Source organism: Callorhinus ursinus, unplaced genomic scaffold (genome assembly GCF_003265705.2).
Source record: "Callorhinus ursinus isolate GAN/ISIS: 27379988/994484 unplaced genomic scaffold, GSC_fseal_2.0 scaffold101, whole genome shotgun sequence".
In the NCBI taxonomy this organism is placed as follows: domain Eukaryota; kingdom Metazoa; phylum Chordata; class Mammalia; order Carnivora; family Otariidae; genus Callorhinus; species Callorhinus ursinus.
The window spans coordinates 302,890-323,300 of NW_027397163.1; the positions used below are offsets into that span (position 1 = coordinate 302,890).

The 20,411-nt window shown below is 50.0% G+C and overlaps 1 protein-coding gene across 1 annotated transcript; it reads right to left on the reverse strand.

Annotated features, from left to right (window-relative positions):
• Positions 1–718: 718 nt before the first annotated feature.
• CACNG7 (calcium voltage-gated channel auxiliary subunit gamma 7) lies at positions 719–19,608 on the reverse strand. Its single transcript, XM_025849040.2, has 6 exons — positions 19,490–19,608; positions 16,463–16,687; positions 15,741–15,827; positions 15,236–15,376; positions 1,570–1,715; positions 719–1,109 (listed from the first exon to the last, which is right to left on the reverse strand). Exons 2-6 carry the CDS (start codon positions 16,656–16,658, stop codon positions 852–854), a joined length of 828 nt encoding a protein of 275 aa, XP_025704825.1. The 5' UTR covers positions 16,659–16,687; positions 19,490–19,608; the 3' UTR covers positions 719–851.
• Positions 19,609–20,411: the final 803 nt, after the last annotated feature.

Sequence of the window (20,411 nt, forward strand, 5' to 3'; positions counted from 1 at the left end):
CGGGGCTAGATGCACCTAGGGGCGTTGGGTGAGCGGGGAGAAAGGAGGGAGACAGAGCTGGAGGAGGAGTTAGAAGAGGAAGAAAAAGAGGCCAAGGGCCGCTGGGAAAGCAAGGAGATCCTTCCGACGGCGCCCCCTAAAAGGCAGGTGACCTTCAGGAGGCCGAGAAGAGCCCAGCGGGTGAGGAAGAATGGGGCCTCCCAGGGGAGCAGAGAACTGGGTGGGGGGGACACCAGGTAAAGCAAGCCCCGGCCTCCCGCTCCACACCCCACCCCGCAGCTGCGGGCGCAGCAGGAACACCGGCCGCTGCACCCGCGGACCCGGAAGGTCCGGAGATGAGATCGTGCGGGGGAAAGACAGAAGTCGGGGCCGAGGGGACAGGAGGATGGTTGGCATTCCGGGCGGCTGCCGAACCTACTCTCCAGCCCGGCGCCCCTGCGGCGAGGCAGCACGCTGTGGGTCTCCGGCTGGGTGCGCGCCTGCCCCGCGGGCCCCAGGCGCGCACTGCGCGCAGCAGGGAAACCGCGGCCCGGAAACTGGAGGGGAGAGGCGGGGCCAGAGGAAAGGGGCGGGCCCCGGGGGAAGGGGAGGGTCCGTCTGCGAGTGGATCGGACCGAGGAGGTCGAGAGGCCCAGAAGGGGGAGGAGCCCTTGGAAAGTAGGAGGGGCTAGGACGGCGGGGCGGGGCCACCGGGAAGAGGGCGGGGCTAAAGCGTGCGCAGCATCCTCCCGGAGGGATCGAGAAGTCCCGAGGGAGGGAGCGGAGCTGTGGGGCCCGGAGACCCCAGAGAAGGAGGAGGAGGAGGAGGAGGAGCAAGAGAAGGAGGAGGAGGGAGCGCCGAGGGGCGGGCCTCAGCAGGGCGAGGTGGAGATGTGCAGGTGGTCCGGGTACTTGATGGCGGGAGGGTAGTTCTGCGTCATCTGGATGGAGACGTCGCTGGAGATGTCGGAGGGGCTGCGGCCGCGGCGCCACGCCTCGGGCTGCAGAAACTGGCCCGAGTAGTCGGAGCAGTCGCTGAGACGCGGGCGGTAGAAGGCCGGGTGCGGACGGTACATCTCCTCCTCTGCGTAGCGCTTGGTGAACAAGTACACGGACATCACGCCAGCCCCCTGTGGCAACGCATGGTCAGGGTCCCAGAGGCTGGCCCCGAGGGCCCAAGGACCCCAAGACTCCAGACCCCCCCAGCCCCTCCTCCCTCAGACCCAGAAGTCCAGGCCCGCAGCCCTCTCCTCTTTCAGACCTAGGAGTCAGGGACCCCAGCCCCCTCCTCCCTCACACCCAGGAGTCCAGACCCGCAGCCCCTCCTCCCTCAGACCCAGGAGTCCAGGTCCCCAGCCCCCCCTCCTCCCTCAGACCCAGGAGTCCAGTCCCCCTCCCCCCCCCCCCCCCCGGACCCCCATAAGTTGGGAGCTGTTAGACCCCTCCTCCAGGACCCTGGGGTTAGGCCCTCAGCCACCACCTCCCTTTTAAATCCAGAGTCTACACCCCCAGTTTCCTCTTCGTCCTGGACCCAGGAATGAGGCCCCCCCAGACCCCTCTCCATTCACGTCTGGGCCCCACAGACATCACCTCTTTGAGTAGGAAGGAGGAAGCAGCGAAGGCAAAAGACCACCCGTAGCGATAGTGGAAATACTGCTCAGAGCTGCTGGGCCTGTTCATGACCTCGTCATTGATGCTGGAAATGTAGAGAACCAAGCCCACCACCAAGGAGAGGCCTGGGGAGCAGAGGGTGCCCTTGGTCCGTTAGCAGTGGACCCCTCTCTCCGGCCCCTCCCCCATCTCACTGCCATCCCCTCCCCCTTTCCTCCCTGCTCTGTCTTGAACTAAATTCCATTTTTTGAAGCCCCTTGTGTGCTGGGCCTTGGCTGGCTGCAGGGGTCCCAGAGATGAATGAACTTCCTCTTTTCCCCTCCCCTAATCTCCCTTCCAGGAGTTCACAGTGCAATTGGGGAAGGCAAATATGGACGTTGGTGGATAGTCACATACACGGTGACATGCGCAGTAAGGGAGGTAGTAGCAAGAGTTCTGTGGGTCCAGAAGAGGCACCAACCCACCTAGGTGAGGGGCAGGGACCGGGGGAGGGGCAGGGGAAGTCAAGGAAAGCTTCCTGGAAGAAGGGCCTTTGTCCAAGTCCTAAAGGATGAGGCTGGGGGAGAGGAGTACACAGTTACAACACTCCAGGCAGAGGGAACAGCGTGGCCAAAGGAGAGGGAGCACCGAACCGATCCATCCATATAGCCAAAACATGGGCCACAGCCACAAAATATGACGCCAGAGAAAGGGGCAGAGACACGGCCATGATGGGCCTCAAATGCCAAGCTGAGGAGCTTGGCATCAATGCCAAGGGCATTAGGGAGCCCTGGAAGGTCTGGAGCAGAGGAAGGACAGGGTCAGATAGGAGTGTCATTAGAACCCTTGCGGGACGGTTGGTTCTGGGAAGAGACTGGAGGGAGAGACTATTTGCGATGTCCCAGGGGGAAGAGGGCGAGGCCTGAGTTGAGACTGTGTGAATCATAGCAACAAAGCAATAATATTAATAAAACAATAGCAACTGCTTATACAGGTCTTGCCCTGTGCCAGGCACTGTTCTCAGTGCTGTATATGTATTAACTTATTGAACCCTACCAGCGGTCCTTCCACAGAGGTACCACCTTTATCACCACTGACAGTTGAGGGAATAGAGGCACATGGAGAAGGTGGGGGGGAGGTGTCTGGTTTGAGACATCTTAAGAGTCAGATATCATGTCCTCAAGCTGAACGTCTTTTAAAGAGCAGCCATGCCAAGTGTGGCTTACGGAGGTTATGGGGTCCCTGCCCTAAATCAATCCAAGTCATCCCTACCAGCATCTTCTCCCAGATAAACATTTGTGTGCCCACCACACCCAAAATAAATCTAAATTCCTTCCATTGCCTACAACAGGGTTCAGCCAACAGCAGCCCATGAGCTTCATCCAGCCCACCTCCTGTTTTTGTAGGGCTTACTAGCTAAGAATGGCTTTTACACGATCAAATTGTTGAAAAAAAATCGAAAGAAGAATGATATTTTGTGGCATGTAAAAAAGTATATGAATTTCATTTGGCAGTTCCTCAAAGTGTTAAAGATAGAATTACCACATGACCCAGCGATTCCACTGCTAGGTATCTCTACCCAAGAGAATAGGAAACATATGTTCACACAAAAACTTTGCATGAATGTTTGTAGCAGCATTCTTCATAATAGCCGAAAAGTGGAAACAACCCAAGTGTCTATCAACTAAATGGATAAACAAAATGTGGTATAGCTGTATAAAGGAATATTATTCAGCCAAAAAAAGGAATGAAATACTGATTTATACTGCCACATGGATGAACTTGGAAAATAAGCAAAAGAAAGAAGGCAGATACATACTGTATGATTCCATTTATATGCCATGTCGAAAATAGGCAAATCCATAGAGAGAGAAAGTGGATTAGTGGTTGCCAAGGAGCGGGGTGGAGGGGAGATTCCCACTGGCTGTCGTTAAAGGGTATGAGCTTTCTTGCTGGGATGATGAAAATGGTGCAAAACCAGGTAATGGGGATGGTCGCACAACCTTGCAAATATACTCAAACCACCGAATTATGTGAACTTTATGTTTTGTGAATTGTAATATCTCAGTTTAAAAAGTATACGGATTCCGCATGTCAGGGTCTATAAATAAAATGTTACTGGCTCCCAGCCACAACCCTTTGCTTCCGTGTAGCCTCCGCCTGCAGTGGCAAGGTAAAACAGTCGTGGCAGAAACTGTACAGCCAGGAAAACTGAAAATGTTCATTATCAGGCCTTTTACAGAAAAACTTTCCTGACCCTGGACTGCAATGCCTATGCGGTCTGTGCCCCACCGGCCTCATCCCTGGACAGTTTCTCCTTGTTCCCTCTACTTAGATCACATGACTTCCTCATGCTTCCTTGAACACATCAAGCTGATTTCTGCCTCAGGCCTTTGCTCTTGCTCTTCCCCCCAGCTGTATTGCTCTTCCTCCAGCTTTTTCCATGTCTTTCTTTCACTTCATTTACATCTCTCCTCCCTTGTCACTTCTTTAGAAAGGCCTTCTTTGAGCTCTTTGTTTAAAAAGAAAAACGTGGGGGCACCTGGGTGGCTCAGTCGGTTAAACGGCTGACTCTTGATTTTGGCTCAGGTCATGATCTCAGGGTCCTGGGATCGAGCCCTGTGTAGGGCTCCATGCTCAGCAGGGAGTCTGCTTGAGGATTCTCTCTCTCTCCCTCCACGTGCTCCCTCCACAACCCACCCCCCCCACTCTCTCTCTCTCTCTCAAATAAACAAATACATCTTTTAAAAAAATGCTCCTTTACTCAGAATAAGAAAAATGTTGATGGCAACTGTGAAGAGATGTCATTTCTCATCCATCAGGTCATCAAAAGTTAAAAAGCTTCACAACATACTCTTTTGGTGAGGCCGGAGAAACAGAAGCTCTCACATGCTGCTGGTGGGAATGCAAAATGGCCCAGCCCCAGTGGAGGGGAATCTGGCCATAACTAGCAAAACCACACGTGTATCTGCCCTTTAACTCCACAATCTCACTCGAAGAATTTACCCTGCAGCTATCTGTGCAACCATACAAAAGCACACAGAGGCATGCTAATTCACCTCATTAGCCGTAACTGCAAAATCCTAGAAACGACCTACATGCATTTACACAGAGGATTAGTGGGATAAACTGTAGAACATCACGGAGTAGAGGACTGTGCCATTGTGAAGTGAAAATGAGGAAGGTCTCTGTGACCTGGAGTGGAGTTCAATGATAGACCCAGACGCTTTCACTCAGTTAAAAAAAAAAAAAAGTAATGCACAAAACAGTATCCAGGATGCTAGCTTTTAAGCAAAAATAAATAAATAAAATACATATGTGCGTCTGCTGATTTTTGCAAAAAGAGACACAGTAAGGAAAACCAACAAATGAGGTTGATCACCTACAGGAGGAAAGTGAGAACAGGAAGTCAGTGGCCATCCTCTGAGCATGTATTTTTGCATGATTTGGACCCTTGGAAGAATGTCAATATTTTATATATTCGAAAGCTAAAATCAACAAGGATGGGGGAAGAAACCTAAAGTTGAATACAAACAAAAATAAATGAAGCTATGGGGCGCCTGGGTGGCTCAGTCGTTAAGCGTCTGCCTTCGGCTCAGGTCATGGTCCCGGGGTCCTGGGATCGAGTCCCTCATCGGGCTCCTCATCGGGCTCCCTGCTTCACAGGAAGCCTGCTTCTCCCTCTCCCACTCCCCCTGCTTGTGTTCCCTCTCTCGCTGTCTCTCTCTCTGTCAAATAAATAAATAAAATCTTTTAAAAAAATAAATGAAGCTAACTTTATATCAAATGAATGATACAACCACAGGAGGTGGTAAAAGTAGTATTCTAAGTAACTTTCAAATACAGTACTTTGATTATATATTTCATTCTAAAGACAAAAGATCTGCAAAGAAATCTTGAACCTTAGTACATTTCTGGGGAAATGGTTTAGAGGTAGCAGCTCTTAAGCAGTGTGGGGCTGAGCAAATTTGCAAATATACTGATGTTTAGGGAGCTGGATTCTGGTGCCGAAAAAAGGAAGACACAGATCAGAATGGGGTAAGATGAAGAAGACCCCAGGTGTTAGTAAAAACCTCCTGTTTTACAAGCATATAATTCCCCAATTTGTGTCCTGAAACATCCTAGAGACAGAGTAGCAAAGAGCCCACCTAGCACCGAACTTTTGATCTCTAATATCATCCCCCACTAAATAAGAAGCTAGGGCTTCCAGAAGAAATAGCTCATTTGAAGCCTGGGGGAGAGGCAGTAAAAGTGCACTTGTGCCACAAAGGAAGGAAAAACTCAAAAAATGAGACGGACACGGCAGAAGAGGATGCAGGGACTGGCTTGAAGGGGGTTCCTGACAGTCCAACTAGGGACAATTTGAACATCAAAATGAATAATAGAAGTAATGGCATATATTGGGGCACCTGGGTGGCTCAGTCAGGTAGGTGGCTGACTCTTGATTTCAGCTCAGGTCATGATCTTGGGGTCATGGGATTGAACCCCCCGGGGTGGGCTCCATGCTCAGTGGGGAGTCTGCTTCTCTCCTTCTCCCTCTGCCCGTCCCACCCAGTGGGGATGCTCACATGTGCATCACACTCTCTCTAAAATAAATCAATAGGGCACCTGGGTGGTTGTTAAACATCTGCCTTCAGCTCAGGTCATGTTCCCAGGGCCCTGGGATCGAGTCCCGCATCGGGCTCCCAGCTCAGCAGGGAGTCTGCTTCTCCCTCTACCTCTCCCCCCTGCTTGTGATCTCTCTGTCTCTCACTCTCTTTCTCAAATAAATAAATAAAATCTTTTTTAGAAAAATTTAAATAAATAAATCTTAAAAACAACAACAAAAAAAAGAGGGGCACCTGGGTGGCTCAGTTGGTTAGGTGGCTGCCTTCAGTTCAGGTCATCAAGTCCCACATCAGGCTCCTTGCTCAGCAGGGAGCTGCTTCTCCCTCTCCCTCTGCTCCTTCCCCCCCACCGGCAAATAAATAAATAAAATATTTTTAAAAAATGGCATATAACTTGCTGAATTTTTAAAAATGTGAACCCATACTGATATATTTTTTAAAAAATAAACAAATAATAAAAGAAAAGAGAAAATTATTTTTTTCGGTGGTATACCTATAGATGGAACAGCAGATTTAGAAAACCCCATTTTGCAACCCTATGAGTAATATTAGGATTTTGGCCAGCATCATCAGTGGCCATTAAATCACTGCACAACAGAATCTCCCCCTGGAATATCTATTAATTTATAAACAGGATTTTTAAAAACTTCCTTCATCATAAAGGAACCCAATATACCATCTGAAGCAAGTGACTAAAACTAACATTAACAATAACGGGGCAGACGGACACCATTACCTCCTGATGTGAGCCTGCCACTACTCCATTTACGTAGGGTTCCTGCTGAAAATGTGTAACCTGAATCCACTCCTAAGAAAACCGCGGGCATTCTACTAGATGCCTGGCTGCTCTCTTCAAAAAAAGTCAACATGAAAGATATTTCTTTTTTTAAAAAGTCACAGGCCCTATATAAAAGATAAAAGGCAAAAAGGAGACAGGACAAAGACATACGAAGCATGATCCTAGATTGGATACTGAATGGGGGTAAAATGACGATAAAAGACAGTCCTGGGACAATCAGTGAAATTTGAAGATGGACTGACTGTGCTTTAGCTATAATACTGTATAAATGTTAAACTTCCTGAATTTGATTATTGTACTGTGTTTAGAAAAGGGAATGCACTTGTTTTTAGGTGATACTTGCTGAAATATTTAGGGGTGAGGTGTTTGCAACTTATGTTCGAGTGGTTCATATATTTATATTTATAAACATCTCAGATACAATATATATACACACACAGAGAGAGAGAAAGCAAATGTGGCAAAACGTTAAAATTCGGTCCAGATGAAGGGTATGTGAGAGTTCACTGTTATTTTTGCAACTTTTCTGTAGGTTTATATTCTTTTCCCCAAATTTCAATAAAATAGGGGAGGGTTTTACCTCCCCAAGTTACCAAAGTATTACCCTGCAAATTGCTTATTAATTGGAAAGAGGAAAATGTACCATTTCAATGAACAGCCCTGATGATCACCGCCTGTATCAAGGGTTCAAACTTTGTTCCCCGCCCGGCGCGAACAACCAACAACCGGACAGTATTCGCCACCTGAAGGGCTGGGGTATAAAGAACAGGCACCAGCTCTGCATCTGCTTGCCAAACCTGTTTAACCCGAATCTAATAAAACCTCTAGTCTAGACAGAACTTCCGGGTTACAGAGAACATGAGGAAATAGGAGCAAATCATCAAATGATGGCATGGGAAAACAGTCAAACCAACCTAGGATGTGGGGCATTCTACACGACACCCTGGCCTCCAGTCTTCAAAAGGACAGTGATATGGGCCAAGCTGGTAACACCCGAACCAGTGATCATCCTTATCATCTCAAGAAGAGAGCCAACCAGGCGATCTTATGTCTCTGGATGCAATGTGGTAGGATGTAAACAGCACCCCCTATCTATGAAGTATTTTTTGCCAAAAAAACAAAAAACAAAAAAAACCCAAAACCAAAAAAAAAAAACCCACAAAAACCCACAAGTCTGGGTCAGATAAACAACAGTTTTATAGGAAAACACCGGGATGAATGAGCACATTAAACCACAACAGGAGAGAGAACACAGTGGGAAAACTCAGGGGTGTAGGCATTCTACAAGACAAATGACCAGATTTCTTCAACAAATAAATGGCAAGGAAGAAATAGGAGAGAGACTATTATAGATTAAAAGAGGCTTCTGAGATCTATCAGCTAAATGCACAAGTGGAATTTGAATCCTGATTTGCAACAAACTAACTGTAAAAAAAGCATTTATTTATGAGACAGGCGGGGAAGTTGAACACTGACTAGATATTAAATGATATTAAGTAGCTATTCTCAATTGGGCACAATGGCTAGGTTAAATAACAAAGTACTTATTTCTCAGGGATATACTGAAATATTTGTGCATAAAATGATTTAATGGCTGAGTCTGCCTTAAAATAATGTACTGAAGTGCAGAAGGGAGATACGGCAGTGCGACTAAAAAAAGATTCGCCATATGTTGATAACTACTGAAACTGAGGGAAGGATACATGGGATTTCATTTATTTATACTATTCCTTCTATATTTTTGTAATGAAATTCATTTTAGAAGTCAGTGTTGTAAAAAAAAAATAGTGGGGGAACTAGTCTGGAGTAAAAGAGACATGAACTAAATGCTGTGTGTGAACCAAGACTGAATCCCAGTTTTTTGGGGGGGAAGCTATAAAAGGCATTCTTGAAACAATGGGACAGTCTACAAATGGAATAAATTATGCTATGGAATTACTGTAAAATCTCTTGGTAAGAGAAGAATGTCCTTCCTCTTCAGAGATGCATACTACAGTGTTTGCAGATGAAATATCATGATGCCTGTGACTTATTGTGAAATGGTAAAGACCCAAAAAAGTATGTGCGGAGAGAGAGAGAGAAAGAGAGAGGGAAAGAGGATATGGCAAAAACATCAGCAAAATGCAGGATTTAGGTGGAGGAAGGTATTCCAGTGCTCATTGCACTATTCTATCAATTTTTAAGTTTTCATGAAAAAATTGGAGTGATTGAGATAAAATAATGCCCCCCCATCACTCTCCCCACCAGGATACTTGGAACGAACCTACCTCGTTCCCTCTTGCACCCCTACCACCTAGCACAAGATCCAGAACATAATAAACACCAGTTGAATGGGTAAGTGTACTTGGCAAGCAACTGGAGCTTCTAGAAAAGCTCATTAGTTGCTTCCCCTTTTTGAACCCATGATAAATCCCACCATTCCTCCATTTCGTCTAAGAATCAACTTTCCCTTGCTCTGAACTTCTGTAGCACTTTCAATTTCTAGTATTCCATAATTTTGATATTCAAGAAGAGAGGGCCCACAAAGTGTCACATGGTGGAAAAGCATCCGAGATAGGTCTAGAAAGATGAGCAGGTTTAAAGAAAAGAGATAGCAGAGGAATCACACAATCCACACTCACTCAGGTACCCTAGTCCAATGCAGGGGAATCCTCTTGATTTTACTCTCTTTCTTTCATCCAGCAAAGATGCTTGGTCATCAGGTCAAGTCCATTTTACTCCCTGCATCTCTCATAAATCAAAACCCCTTCTTGCAAACCACAAGTCCTCTGACCCAGTTAAGGCTTATTTTCTATGCTTTTACTCTTACCCCTAAATCCTTATCCCCCTGCTTTAGATCCTGGTTCTTTCTAAAATCCACGTAAACTCTATTCCTCTCTCATCAAAATTCTTCCTTTGGGGGCGCCTGGGTGGCTCAGTCAGTTCAGCATCTGCCTTCAACTCAGGTCATGATCCCAGGATCCTGGGATTGAGCCCTACATCGGGCTCCCTGCTTGGCGGGGAGTCTGCTTCTCCCTCTCCCACTCTCCCTGCTTGTGTTCCCTCTCTTGATGTCTCTATCTCTATCAAATAAATAAATAAAATCTTAAAAAAAAAAAAAAAGGATTTCTTCCTTGGCTCCCTACTGTCCAGAGGAGAAGGTTTTCATTCTTCAGTCTGACATTCCAGACTCTGTGATCTGATTCCTGCTAACCACCCAAACACACCTTAAGTTCCATGTTTCACATTATAGTTCTAAGTAACAAACATTCTCTGTAAGGTGAGTCAGGAGCAAGTGTTGATAAGGAAATAAATATTTCCAAAGAGAAAGAATCGTTTGCAGTTCTTTTTTGCTTTTGTGTGTGTGTGTGTGTGTGTGTGTGTGTGTTTAGTAATTGAAAATCACGTGAAAACAATTGCAAAAGGTAAGTTATTCTTGCCATTCTTTCTACTTCCTGGACATTTTATAATGACTCTGGTCCTCCAAAAATAATCTTCTTTCGCCAGTTTTCTCCTTTCCTCTTTTTCTCCCGCCTTTCCCCCTTCCTTTCTCTGTAATCCAACTCCCACTCCCTCTTCCCTCTCACCCCACCTGTGTTTCAGGATTGTGCAGTAGGCAAGAATCACCTACATCCTAGGCTGAATAGAAACAACCCAGCCTTAGAACAATAGGGCTTCAGGACCATGGAGAGCTGCACATGAGTCTACCTGTCTTTATGCTTTCTAGGGCATTAACAGGTGCTGTGACTTCAACCTCCATACAAGGCACTATTCTTTCTTCACTTGAAAAATTCTCCCTCACCCTTTCAGCTTCATCTACTCAGATGTCACCTCCTCCTGGAAGCCCTCCCAGGTCATTCCCCCCCCTCCCCACCACCCTACTGTGCCAAGTTAATGCATCCTCCCCTTTCCCAGAATGCCCTAAGTTGTCCTTATCATTCCTCTCTTATACAAATACTTCAATGTGTACTTTGTACCAGCAACTCATCTAGGCTCTGTGGACACAAATGAGAGCATGCTTGTAAAGGTCCGTGTATTTAGGAGTTTACATTCTAGTAGGAGATGGAAAACGCGTAAGATGAAAATAGCTATGAATCAAATATAAAGCATGCAAAGTGATGGTATAGTCGGGGCACGGCAACATTACATACTATTGTCAGAGAAAGAAAGTCTGAAGAGAGAAAGTTCGAGCTCTTTGAGTATCAGGAGGAAGAAACTTCCAAGCATGGAGGGTTGATGAATGTAAAGTCCTCATGTGGGGCTGAGATGAGCATTTTCAAGGAATAGAATAGGCCAGTGTGGCTGAGGTTGTAAGCAATGGAGAGAGTGTTAGTGGGTTAGGAAATGAGGTCAGAGATCTGAGCATTAGCTAAATCCTGGAAAACCTTATAAGCTAGCACGGAGAGTTTGGATGTACTCTACGTGCAATGGGAATCCATTGAGCATGGAAGAGATCGAAGCAGGTGTGTACTTTTGACTGATGGGTAATTGGGGCTGTTTCATATTTGACTGAATGTGAGCTCTCACCTAGGATTCAGCCACATCTTCAGTGCTCAGTGCAGGGCTTGGCAATATAGGGTGTCTGCAAATGCTTGATGAGCAAATGAATGAGCAGATGCATAGAACATGTTGAGGGTCAGGGGTTAGTATGGGCTTTACATGGGAAGCATGCTTCTTATGACCTGGAAAAAGAGAGTCAATGTCATTCCAGCTTCCTCCCTGCTTCTCTCACCAACCATATCCAGCCAGTCATCTGGTTCCATTGATTCTTCTGTCGATATCCTTCTCTGTCAAAGCCATGCACTTGCCTTTATCTTTCCAACCCCAGCCCCAGCTCAAGCCCCAGCTGCTCTTGCCCAGAGCACCGCATAAGCTTCTTCCTTGGTTTGCCCATTTCCTGTTTCTTTCCTGCTAGTCCATCCCTGAAGGATGCTTAACAGCCAGGTGACCCTGTCCCTCCTCTGCCCCAACCCTCCCACTGCTTTCTCCAGAACTGAATGCCAATGCCACTACTCAACAGCCCTTAGGCAACTCCTGTCTCTCTCTCTAAGTCTTGGGAACATGAACTAGTTGGACTAGATTATCCTATTCCCAGATCTAAGATACTGGTACTGTCATCCTTCCCTCTCCTTTTAAATCTCCTTCATTTTTATGATTTTTTTTAAGTAGGCCCCACGCCCAGCATGGAGCCCAACGTGGGGCTTGAACTCATGACCCTGAGATCATGACCTGAGCTGAGATCAAGAGTTGGATGCTCAACCGACTGAGCCACCCAGTGCCCCCATCTTTATGTTTTTTTAAAACTTTTTATTTATCCTATTTTTTTAAGCAATCTCTATGCCCAATGTGGGGCTCAAACTCATGACCCCGAGATCAAGAGTTGCATGCTCTACTGATTGAGCCAACCAGGTGCCCCATTTTTTGGTGATTTTTCATTATGGTGGGGCAGTATAATGTCACGGTGAAGGCCTGGTGGGAATCCTGCTTCTGCTATGGAGCAACTTAACCTCTAGCTGCTTCTGTTTCCTCAGCTAGAGAATGACAATAACAATGACATCTGCCCTAGTAGGTAAAGAAAAAGAAATACCTTAATTTACGTAAAGCACTTAGAACTTCCCCCAACCATGTCTCTTGATTATTTTGGTTGCTGCCATCACCACTACTATGGATGTACAGTACATGTGTACGTGTCTACCAGGCACTGGGTCGGCCCTTCACATCTATGATGGACACCAGGGGTCAGCAACCTACCAAGTGTCCCAGCACCTGGTTTTGCATGGTTTTAAAGCTAAGCGTGGTTTTTACATCTGTAAAAGGTGAGGGGGTTGGGGTGGGGGACAAAATGAAAGAAGAAGAATATTTCATGGCTCATGAAAATTACATGGAATTCAAATTTCAGGGCCCATAGGTAGGATCACTGGCACACAGCCATGCCCATCGCCTCACCTCTGCTTCCTTTGGTATCACAATCCTATGGCTCAGAAAGCCTGAAACATTTACTATTTGGCCCTACACAGGTTTGCCAACCCTTGACCAGGATTTGTCCTCTCGACAACTCCTTTCCCCCTTCCTTTCTCTGTCATCCAACTCCCACTCCCTCTCCCCTTTCACCCCACCTCTGTTTCAGGATTGTGCAGTAGGCAAAAATCACCTACATTCCAGGCTGAATAGAAACAACCCGGCCTTAGAACAATAGGGTTTTGGGACCATGGAGAGCCCATGCAGTTCAGGCGAAGAATTTGCACCCAGGTCTTTCTAGGTTCACAGCAGCATGAACTGTCAGGCACCTCACCCCACAAACCTTGAAAGCGCATGACAGACTCCTTGAAGTGGGGTGCACAGGCCATAGTCTATGACATGAACTCGAGGAAGGGCTTCAGGAAGTGGGGTTCAGTCTCCCCAAATTTCTCTACATCAGAGGCCTGACCTCCAGCCCTCACAGCAACATTGATCCTCAGCCTGACCATGGGAAGTCAGGTCCTGGGACATCGCAGGAGCATGAGTGTGGGTTTTGGGATGAGAACACCCTCTGGGCCAACTGCCCTCTACCACTGAGCTATGTTGCCCCTTCTGTGAACAGCAAAAATGGGATCTTCCTTCTAGTGTTTTGGGTGGATTGAATTAGAGTCTCCATGCTTCCTACCCTTGTCCCCCTTTCTCTCTCTCTAGGCCACTATTTTTCCATATGAAAAATGATAAGACCGGGGCGCCTGAGTGGCTCAGTTGGTTAAGTGGCTGCCTTCAGCTCAGGTCATGATCCCAGGGTCCTGGGATCGAGTCCCATGTCGGGCTCCCTGTTCAGCGAGGAGCCTGCTTCTCCCTCTCCCTCTGTCTCCCAGCTTGTGCTCTCACTCTCTCCCTGTCAAATAAATAAATAAAATTAAAAAAAAATAAAAATGATAAGACCATTCTTCTCTGACACTCCAGGATGGTGATATTGTACGGGTCTTATTTTAGCTCCGTGTCCAGCTCCACACGCTGCGATTCAAGTTAACAGGGAGGTTGCACCCTGGTTTCTCTGGGGATAGTCAAAGATCCATCTTCAACTCTTTGCGGAGCCAACTCTAAAGAGGGATCCGGGTGTAGGCCCCAGGGGACAGAATGCAAATGAGCCATAAGCGGGGTTTGTTCATAAAATATCAACTGAATGAAAAGGACCCGAACGGAGTTTAATGAAATGATGCTGAATTAATTCGAACGGAGTCAGAATGGACTGGGGTGAATTGGACCAGACGGATGAGTTAAATGTGTTAGGGCCGGGTTGACCTGGCCTGACCTGAGCCGAGAGGGACTGAATTGGACCAGACAGTGCTGACACTGGAGGTGGGTGACACCTGAGAAAGAACTCTGCTCTGGAGCTCAGAACACTTGGTCCCCCGGCTCCAACTCAGGCTGGTGTCTTGGGCAACTCCCTGCACAACTGTGGACCTCCGTGCCCCCATTTTATCAAGTGAGTGCTAATAATAACTCTGCGGCAGAGACGTTATGGGAAGGGTGTGCGATCGCTCATGCACAAGAGCTTCGTATTTCAAAAGAAAAAAATAAAAAACAAAGACAAATACTGCAATGTGGCTAATGACATGCAAGGTGACATATTCAGAGTGAAGTGTATGGACACTTACAGCTCCCACTGAACTGCATAAAGAGATAATAATAAGGTGGACTGATGGATGGGCAGGAATATAGACAGATGGACAGATACAGGACAAAGCCATCTAGTAATAGGGTAATGGTTGACTCTAAGTGGTGGGTACATGGATGCTCACTCCAAAATTCTTTCCACTTTTCTGTTTGAAAATGTTTCAAATAAAATGTTGCACAGGAAATAAAAAGCCCTGAAATATGTGAACTGCTAAAATATCAGGATGGGTGAAAAAATTCAGCCTCTGGAGGTGAACGGCAAGTGTCTGAGTCCCAGCTCTGTTTCTCCCTGGTTGTGCGGACCTGAGCAATGACTTCAGCTCCCTGAGCGTCTGTTTCTGTATCTGTACAATGGGACTATTAATAGCATTTCCCTCACAGGGTTGTGGGAAGTATCAGAACAGAGCCAAGCACCTAATCAGCACCTAATAAACACTCCCTATGATTGGGTCCTCCCGACAAGCTGTGAAATGGGTGCTTGCTATCTCCATTTCACAGAAAAGGAAAATGGGGCTCAGAGAGGTTGGGCAACCCCTCCAGGATCACACAGCAAGGAAGCGGCTTTCTTAGTGGAGGAGGGACCGCAGATTCCTGGAACGGAAAACAGTCCCCAGGCCCTGAGTCTTTCCGTTGGGCTCACCCGAGAGAATGAAGAAGATGCCAGAAACGAAAGCCAGAATGGTCCTCTGTGGGCGGATGTGGCCGATGTTGCTGATGACGAAGGCCGTGAACACTAGGAAGAGACTGACCATGGGGAACGGGGTGGCCGTGCGCACCGTCTCTGAGGGAAAGGTAAAGGCAGAGACAAGGGGTGAGGGGGACTCTGGGGGGGGTGACACCTCCCCATTCCCCTGGCCTCTCCTCCTGCACCGGCCCCGCCCCTTTATGTAGCTCCTCCCCTTCCGATACGTCCATTGCTAGCCCCACCCCTTCACCTAGGCCACACCCCTTGAGTCTGACCCCACCCCGTTCCAGTGGACTCCACCCACTGCCCAGGCCATGCCCCATCAACCTGGCTCCTCCTCTTCACCCAACCACTGCCTGCTTTCAAGCCCCCACTCCACCTCCACCCCACCCCTTTCCTGGTGCTGCCCTTTCTCCCAGGACTCGCCGCCCTTTGTCTAGGCCCCCTGCTTCCCCCTCACTCAGAATATTCTCCGTGTTCTCCGTCACCAAGTTGATCTCCGGTTCAAGGAAATACTCCGAGGCCACACAGCGACCCTTCTCCCGGCCTGGGGATAAGATATGAAGGCAAAGCTGGATGAGGGGCTCCTGAGCTCTGGAGAGGCAGTGAGGGGCAGGTGACACAGTGGGAGACCCTGGGATGGGTATGTGAGGCTGAATCCAGGGGTTACTGTCTATATTATTCTTAGGGGGTCAAGAAGGGGATGCACAGGAGGTCTGGGAGTTCCTCTTCCGAGCTTCCCTCCGTGGATGGAGGACAGGGCTGGAACCCTGGGTCCCAAAGGGGTGGGGGGGGGGCGCGTGGGCGAGGACTCCTTAATCCCTGAAGAGGATGGGGGGGGGATTCCAAGGAGGAAGGTCTCTGTGGTCGGCTGGGGGCGGGGAGCGCTGGATTTTTTTTTCTGCCCGTTCAACACTGGAATTGTGCAGGAGACAAGCTCTGATGCTAGACTCTTGCTTCTAAGAGTGGACTCTCCAGGGATTAGGGACTTGGCATGGGGGCTCTTAGATCCAGGAAATGAAGGGCTAGAAATCGGGTCTCCAGGAAGAAATTTGTCTCTCCAGGAGAGAAACAGGATCCGTTTCTGGATTTCTGGAACCCAAGGGATGGAACGGTGGATAAGGACCCTCAGGTCCCAGGCAAGGCAGAGACAGTTGAATGGAGGACACGTGGCGTCTGTACCTGCGAAGAAGCAGACTCGCCAGAGGCCGGCATGCAGTGCCATCTTGACCTCCGTGGTCTGGTTCTGCGGCAGCACCGTTCCCTCCTCCATGTACAGCCAGTAATCAGTGCTGACCGCGATGCCCACGAGTAGCAGGCCACATGCACCAAACACGCTGCTCAGCAGGGTCAGGGCGCGGCTGCTGCAGTGACTCATCCTCAGCGGCGGGGGGCGCCCTGCGGGGCCTGAGACACGGGAAGCTGCTGCCTTGGAGAGCCCTGAGGGGACTAACTAGAGTCCCCAACCCCATGCAGCCACCTGGGAAGCCACCCGGGACACCGATCCCAAGCCAGAGACACCATTTCTTAGACTGAAACTTCTCAAATCTGACCTCTGTGCCCTAACCCATGACCCCATTTCTGCATTTGAACCAGTGACATCAACTGTTGACCCTCAACCCCAGGACTGGACTTCCCAAACCTGACACTTGTGTTCTGGCTCTGGATCCTGATGAGAGACCCACCACACGAGATCCCTGACCCCAGGATAAGATTTCCAACCATAACCTTCAGCCCAGATCCAGAGATTGAACCTTAGCTCCAACCATGTGCCTGGACTTGGGTCCCAAATATCATAACACTGACTAGAAACTCAACATCCATATTCTCGATGCCAGAACCAGGCCCTCCAACCCTAACCTTATGCCCTGACCAGAGACCTTAACCCTAGACAGCAGCCCTCACCAGAATCCTTAACCTTGAGCCTGGACTCAGAAACTATTACATGGATCAGACATTTCAACACTAGAACCAGGGGCACCTGGGTGGCTCAGTCGTTAAGCGTCTGCCTTCGGCTCAGGTCATGATCCCAGGGTCCTGGGATCAAGCCCCTCATCGGGCTCCCTGCTCAGCAGGAAGCCTGCTTCTCTCTCTCCCACTCCCCCTGCTTGTGTTCCTTCTCTCGCTGTCTCTCTGTCAAAAAATAAAAATAAAATCTTTAAAAACAAAACAAAACAAAACACTAGAACCAGGCATATTCCCCCAATCCTGACTCCTGGCACCCTGACCCCTTTCTTTTGGACCTTGCTAAATAATTACCAGAAATCCCCCAATCCCCTAACTAAGGATCCTACTAACCAAGGACCCACTAATCAAGACCTGAGCAGAGGTCTAAACTTAAGTTTAAACCCCTGGACTCTTATCTTGACCTTTAATACCCAATTCTAACACCAGGACCAGGACCCATGACCTTCTAACTTTGATCCTGTGCCATGACCTCAATTTGGTACCCCAGTCTGAGTTCACGGCTCATGACTCAGATCTCAGGTTCCAGAACCCTAATTCCCCCCATCCCAGATCCGGGCAGCCCCCTGAACCTAGGATGCTGGGACTCCATCTCAGACTGCTGGATCCCAGAACACTGGGATCCCGAGACCTGGAGCCTGGATTTTGGCTAGAGACTCCAGAATGTCAAAACCATGATCTGGGACCCCCTTCCCCTCCAACTCAGAACCCTAACCTGAGTACCCTAGACCATCCTTGAACCTAGGGATCACCGTTCTGAACACTAAAATTCCAAATCAGGAAGCCCAGGATCCCTATCCCTCTCATGGGCCATCACAAGATCCCCAAATTCCCTACCAGAGATTCTGGACTCCAACTTCCACACTAGGACTCCCAATTACAGACCCTCTTCAACATCTAGCCTGGAACTCTGACCCCTCTAACACCAGGCCCTCAAAACAAGAGATCACCAGTTCATAGCTGTGGCCTTCCAGATTCCAGTCAGAGATCTAGAGATTCTAACTAGGGAGTTCCTAATCTCTTATCTACCACCCTTGCCCCCCCCCCCCCCCCCCCTTAACTTTTCCCTAAACTACACAATCCCATGATCTGGGGGACTCAACTTGGGATCCCCATCCTTCCTCAGCCAAAAACCTCTACATCCCTGAATATCAGCGAAATACCAGCGATCCCCATCATCTTTTTTAACTATGAAGGTTAAGACTCCTAAATACTCCCCAACAATGCAGCCAAGACTTGAGACCCGGCTTTCTCTAATAGGAATTCTTGGAGCCTTGAAACTCTGCCCCATGCCAGTAACGATCTTGGAGTCAGACAACTTTCATCAGCCGCCCCCCCCCCACACACACACACATCTCAGCATCCAGAGCCCCCATCCCACCAGGCCCCACCCCCAGCCTCTTGGAGGAGTCAGGGATCCGAGTCTGGCAGAGCTCTGACCAGCGTTTCCTCCCATCCCCCGTCCCAAGCCTTGACCGCCAGCAGCCGGCTCCTGTTCCAGCCCGCTCAGCTCGGAAACAAGCACCAAAAACCCGGTCACCCTGATTGCCTGAGCCCCAGGTAGCTGACCTCAGCTCCCCCCACACCCCCACCAAGGCTCCTAGGGCTCCCAGCTGGGACCTTGCCCATTGACACCTTTCTCACTTCCCCTTTGAAACCCCCTCCTTTGCTCCGATTCCGCCTCACTCCAAATGGCCCGCCCAGATCCCCTCATTCTCCTCCGGCCCTTCCTCCTTTGGGACCCTCTCCCAGGCCTGGAGCCACCTTCTTTTCCTTCTTTATCTATAGCAGTCTCTCCCGGATTCAGGCATTCGGATCCCAGGGGCCCCGTTCTCCAAGCCCCAAGTCCAAACTCCGTCTCCCTCCAGTCTCTTCGGGAACGTATTCCCCGTTTCTGGGGACCCCTCCTCAGACACATCCTGCTCCTACCGGGCCCGGGCCCCCCCCCTTCCTCCAGGACCGCCTCCCTCAAGGACCTGGCCTGCACCCTCCTCAGGGCTCACGGTCTCTAAGACTCGGACATTAAGAGTATAGTTGCCCCACTCCAGGACCCTAGGACCCCGTCCTCCCGGATTCCCTAGGCCCAGTGTCCCCCCACCCCTCGTTGCCTCCAGAACTCGGGCGTCCTGACCGCCAGAATCCCACACCCCGGGGCCACTCAGGCCCCTTTTAGGCCCAACCCCCGGCTCCCAGCCACCTCGAGGGGAGCCCCCACGCCTTCCAGGACCCTCCCCTCGCGCTCACCTCGCTCAGGGCTGGGCGCACGCTCCGGGCCGCGGGCCCCGCAGCCGCATGACCGGCCCCGCGGCTTCCCCCGGCCGCCGCCGCCGCCACCGGGGTCGCCGGTGCCCGCGCCCCCCGCCCCCGCCCCGGAGCCCGGCGTCCCGGCCCCCTCCCGGCCTCCCACCCCCCACCCCCCGCGCCCGCGGCCTCACTCGGCGGACGGCGCCGGGAGCTGGGACCGGCGGCCGCTCATTGGCTACTGCGGAGGAGGGGAGGGGCGGGGAGGGAGGGAGGGAGGGAGGGGGAGGCTGCAGGGAGGGAGGGAGATGGGCCTTGAGAATGGGGGAGGCAGGGAGGGAAGGAGAATAGAAACAGAGGCAGAGAGCCCGAGAGGGGCAGGGGCACACAGAGAGGCAGAGAGGCAGAGCCGAGGATCTAGAGCCCCGCCGAGACCTCGAGGCTGAGAAATTCTGAGACTCGCAGGTCTGGAGACTGGGGGAAACACAGAGGTGGCCTAAAAGAGACAGAGAGAGAGAAAAGGAGAGGCAGAGATCAGGTCTAAGACCCCCGCTGCCCTCGGGCTCAGAGATTCTGGGGCTCTGGAAGTGGACAGGTCAGAGAGACAGAGAGACAGGGAGAGACGCTCACGGGCCCTGGGCTGAGAGAGGCTGAGACCCAGACACCTTGAGCTAGGGAAAGAGACAGAGAGAGAGACAGAGGGAGAGAGAGACCCTGAGAAGGAGAGAGAGCAGGGGCAATCCTGGGGCTCCCCTGATAAGGACTGGGGCTCTGGCCAGGCCTGGGGCGGAGCCTGGGGTCTGGGCGGCTGGAAGAGGCGGGAGGGGGCGTCCCGGGCCGGGGTCCCCAAAGCAGCAGGCGGGCGCAGAGCGGAGCCGGGTCCTGCAGCCGCCGCGGAGCCGGGAGCCGGGCCAGCCCCCCCCCC

Bases quoted from the DNA above. Each gene is read 5' to 3' on its own strand.
- CACNG7 (XM_025849040.2), bottom strand. From the start codon at position 16,658: ATGAGTCACTGCAGCAGCCGCGCCCTGACCCTGCTGAGCAGCGTGTTT. The intron at 15,828-16,462 runs GTACAGACGCCA...TCTTATCCCCAG, and splicing joins GCGAGTCTGCTTCTTCGCAG to GCCGGGAGAAGGGTCGCTGT. The intron at 1,110-1,569 runs GTGATGTCTGTG...GCGTTGCCACAG, and splicing joins CCTCCTTCCTACTCAAAGAG to GGGGCTGGCGTGATGTCCGT.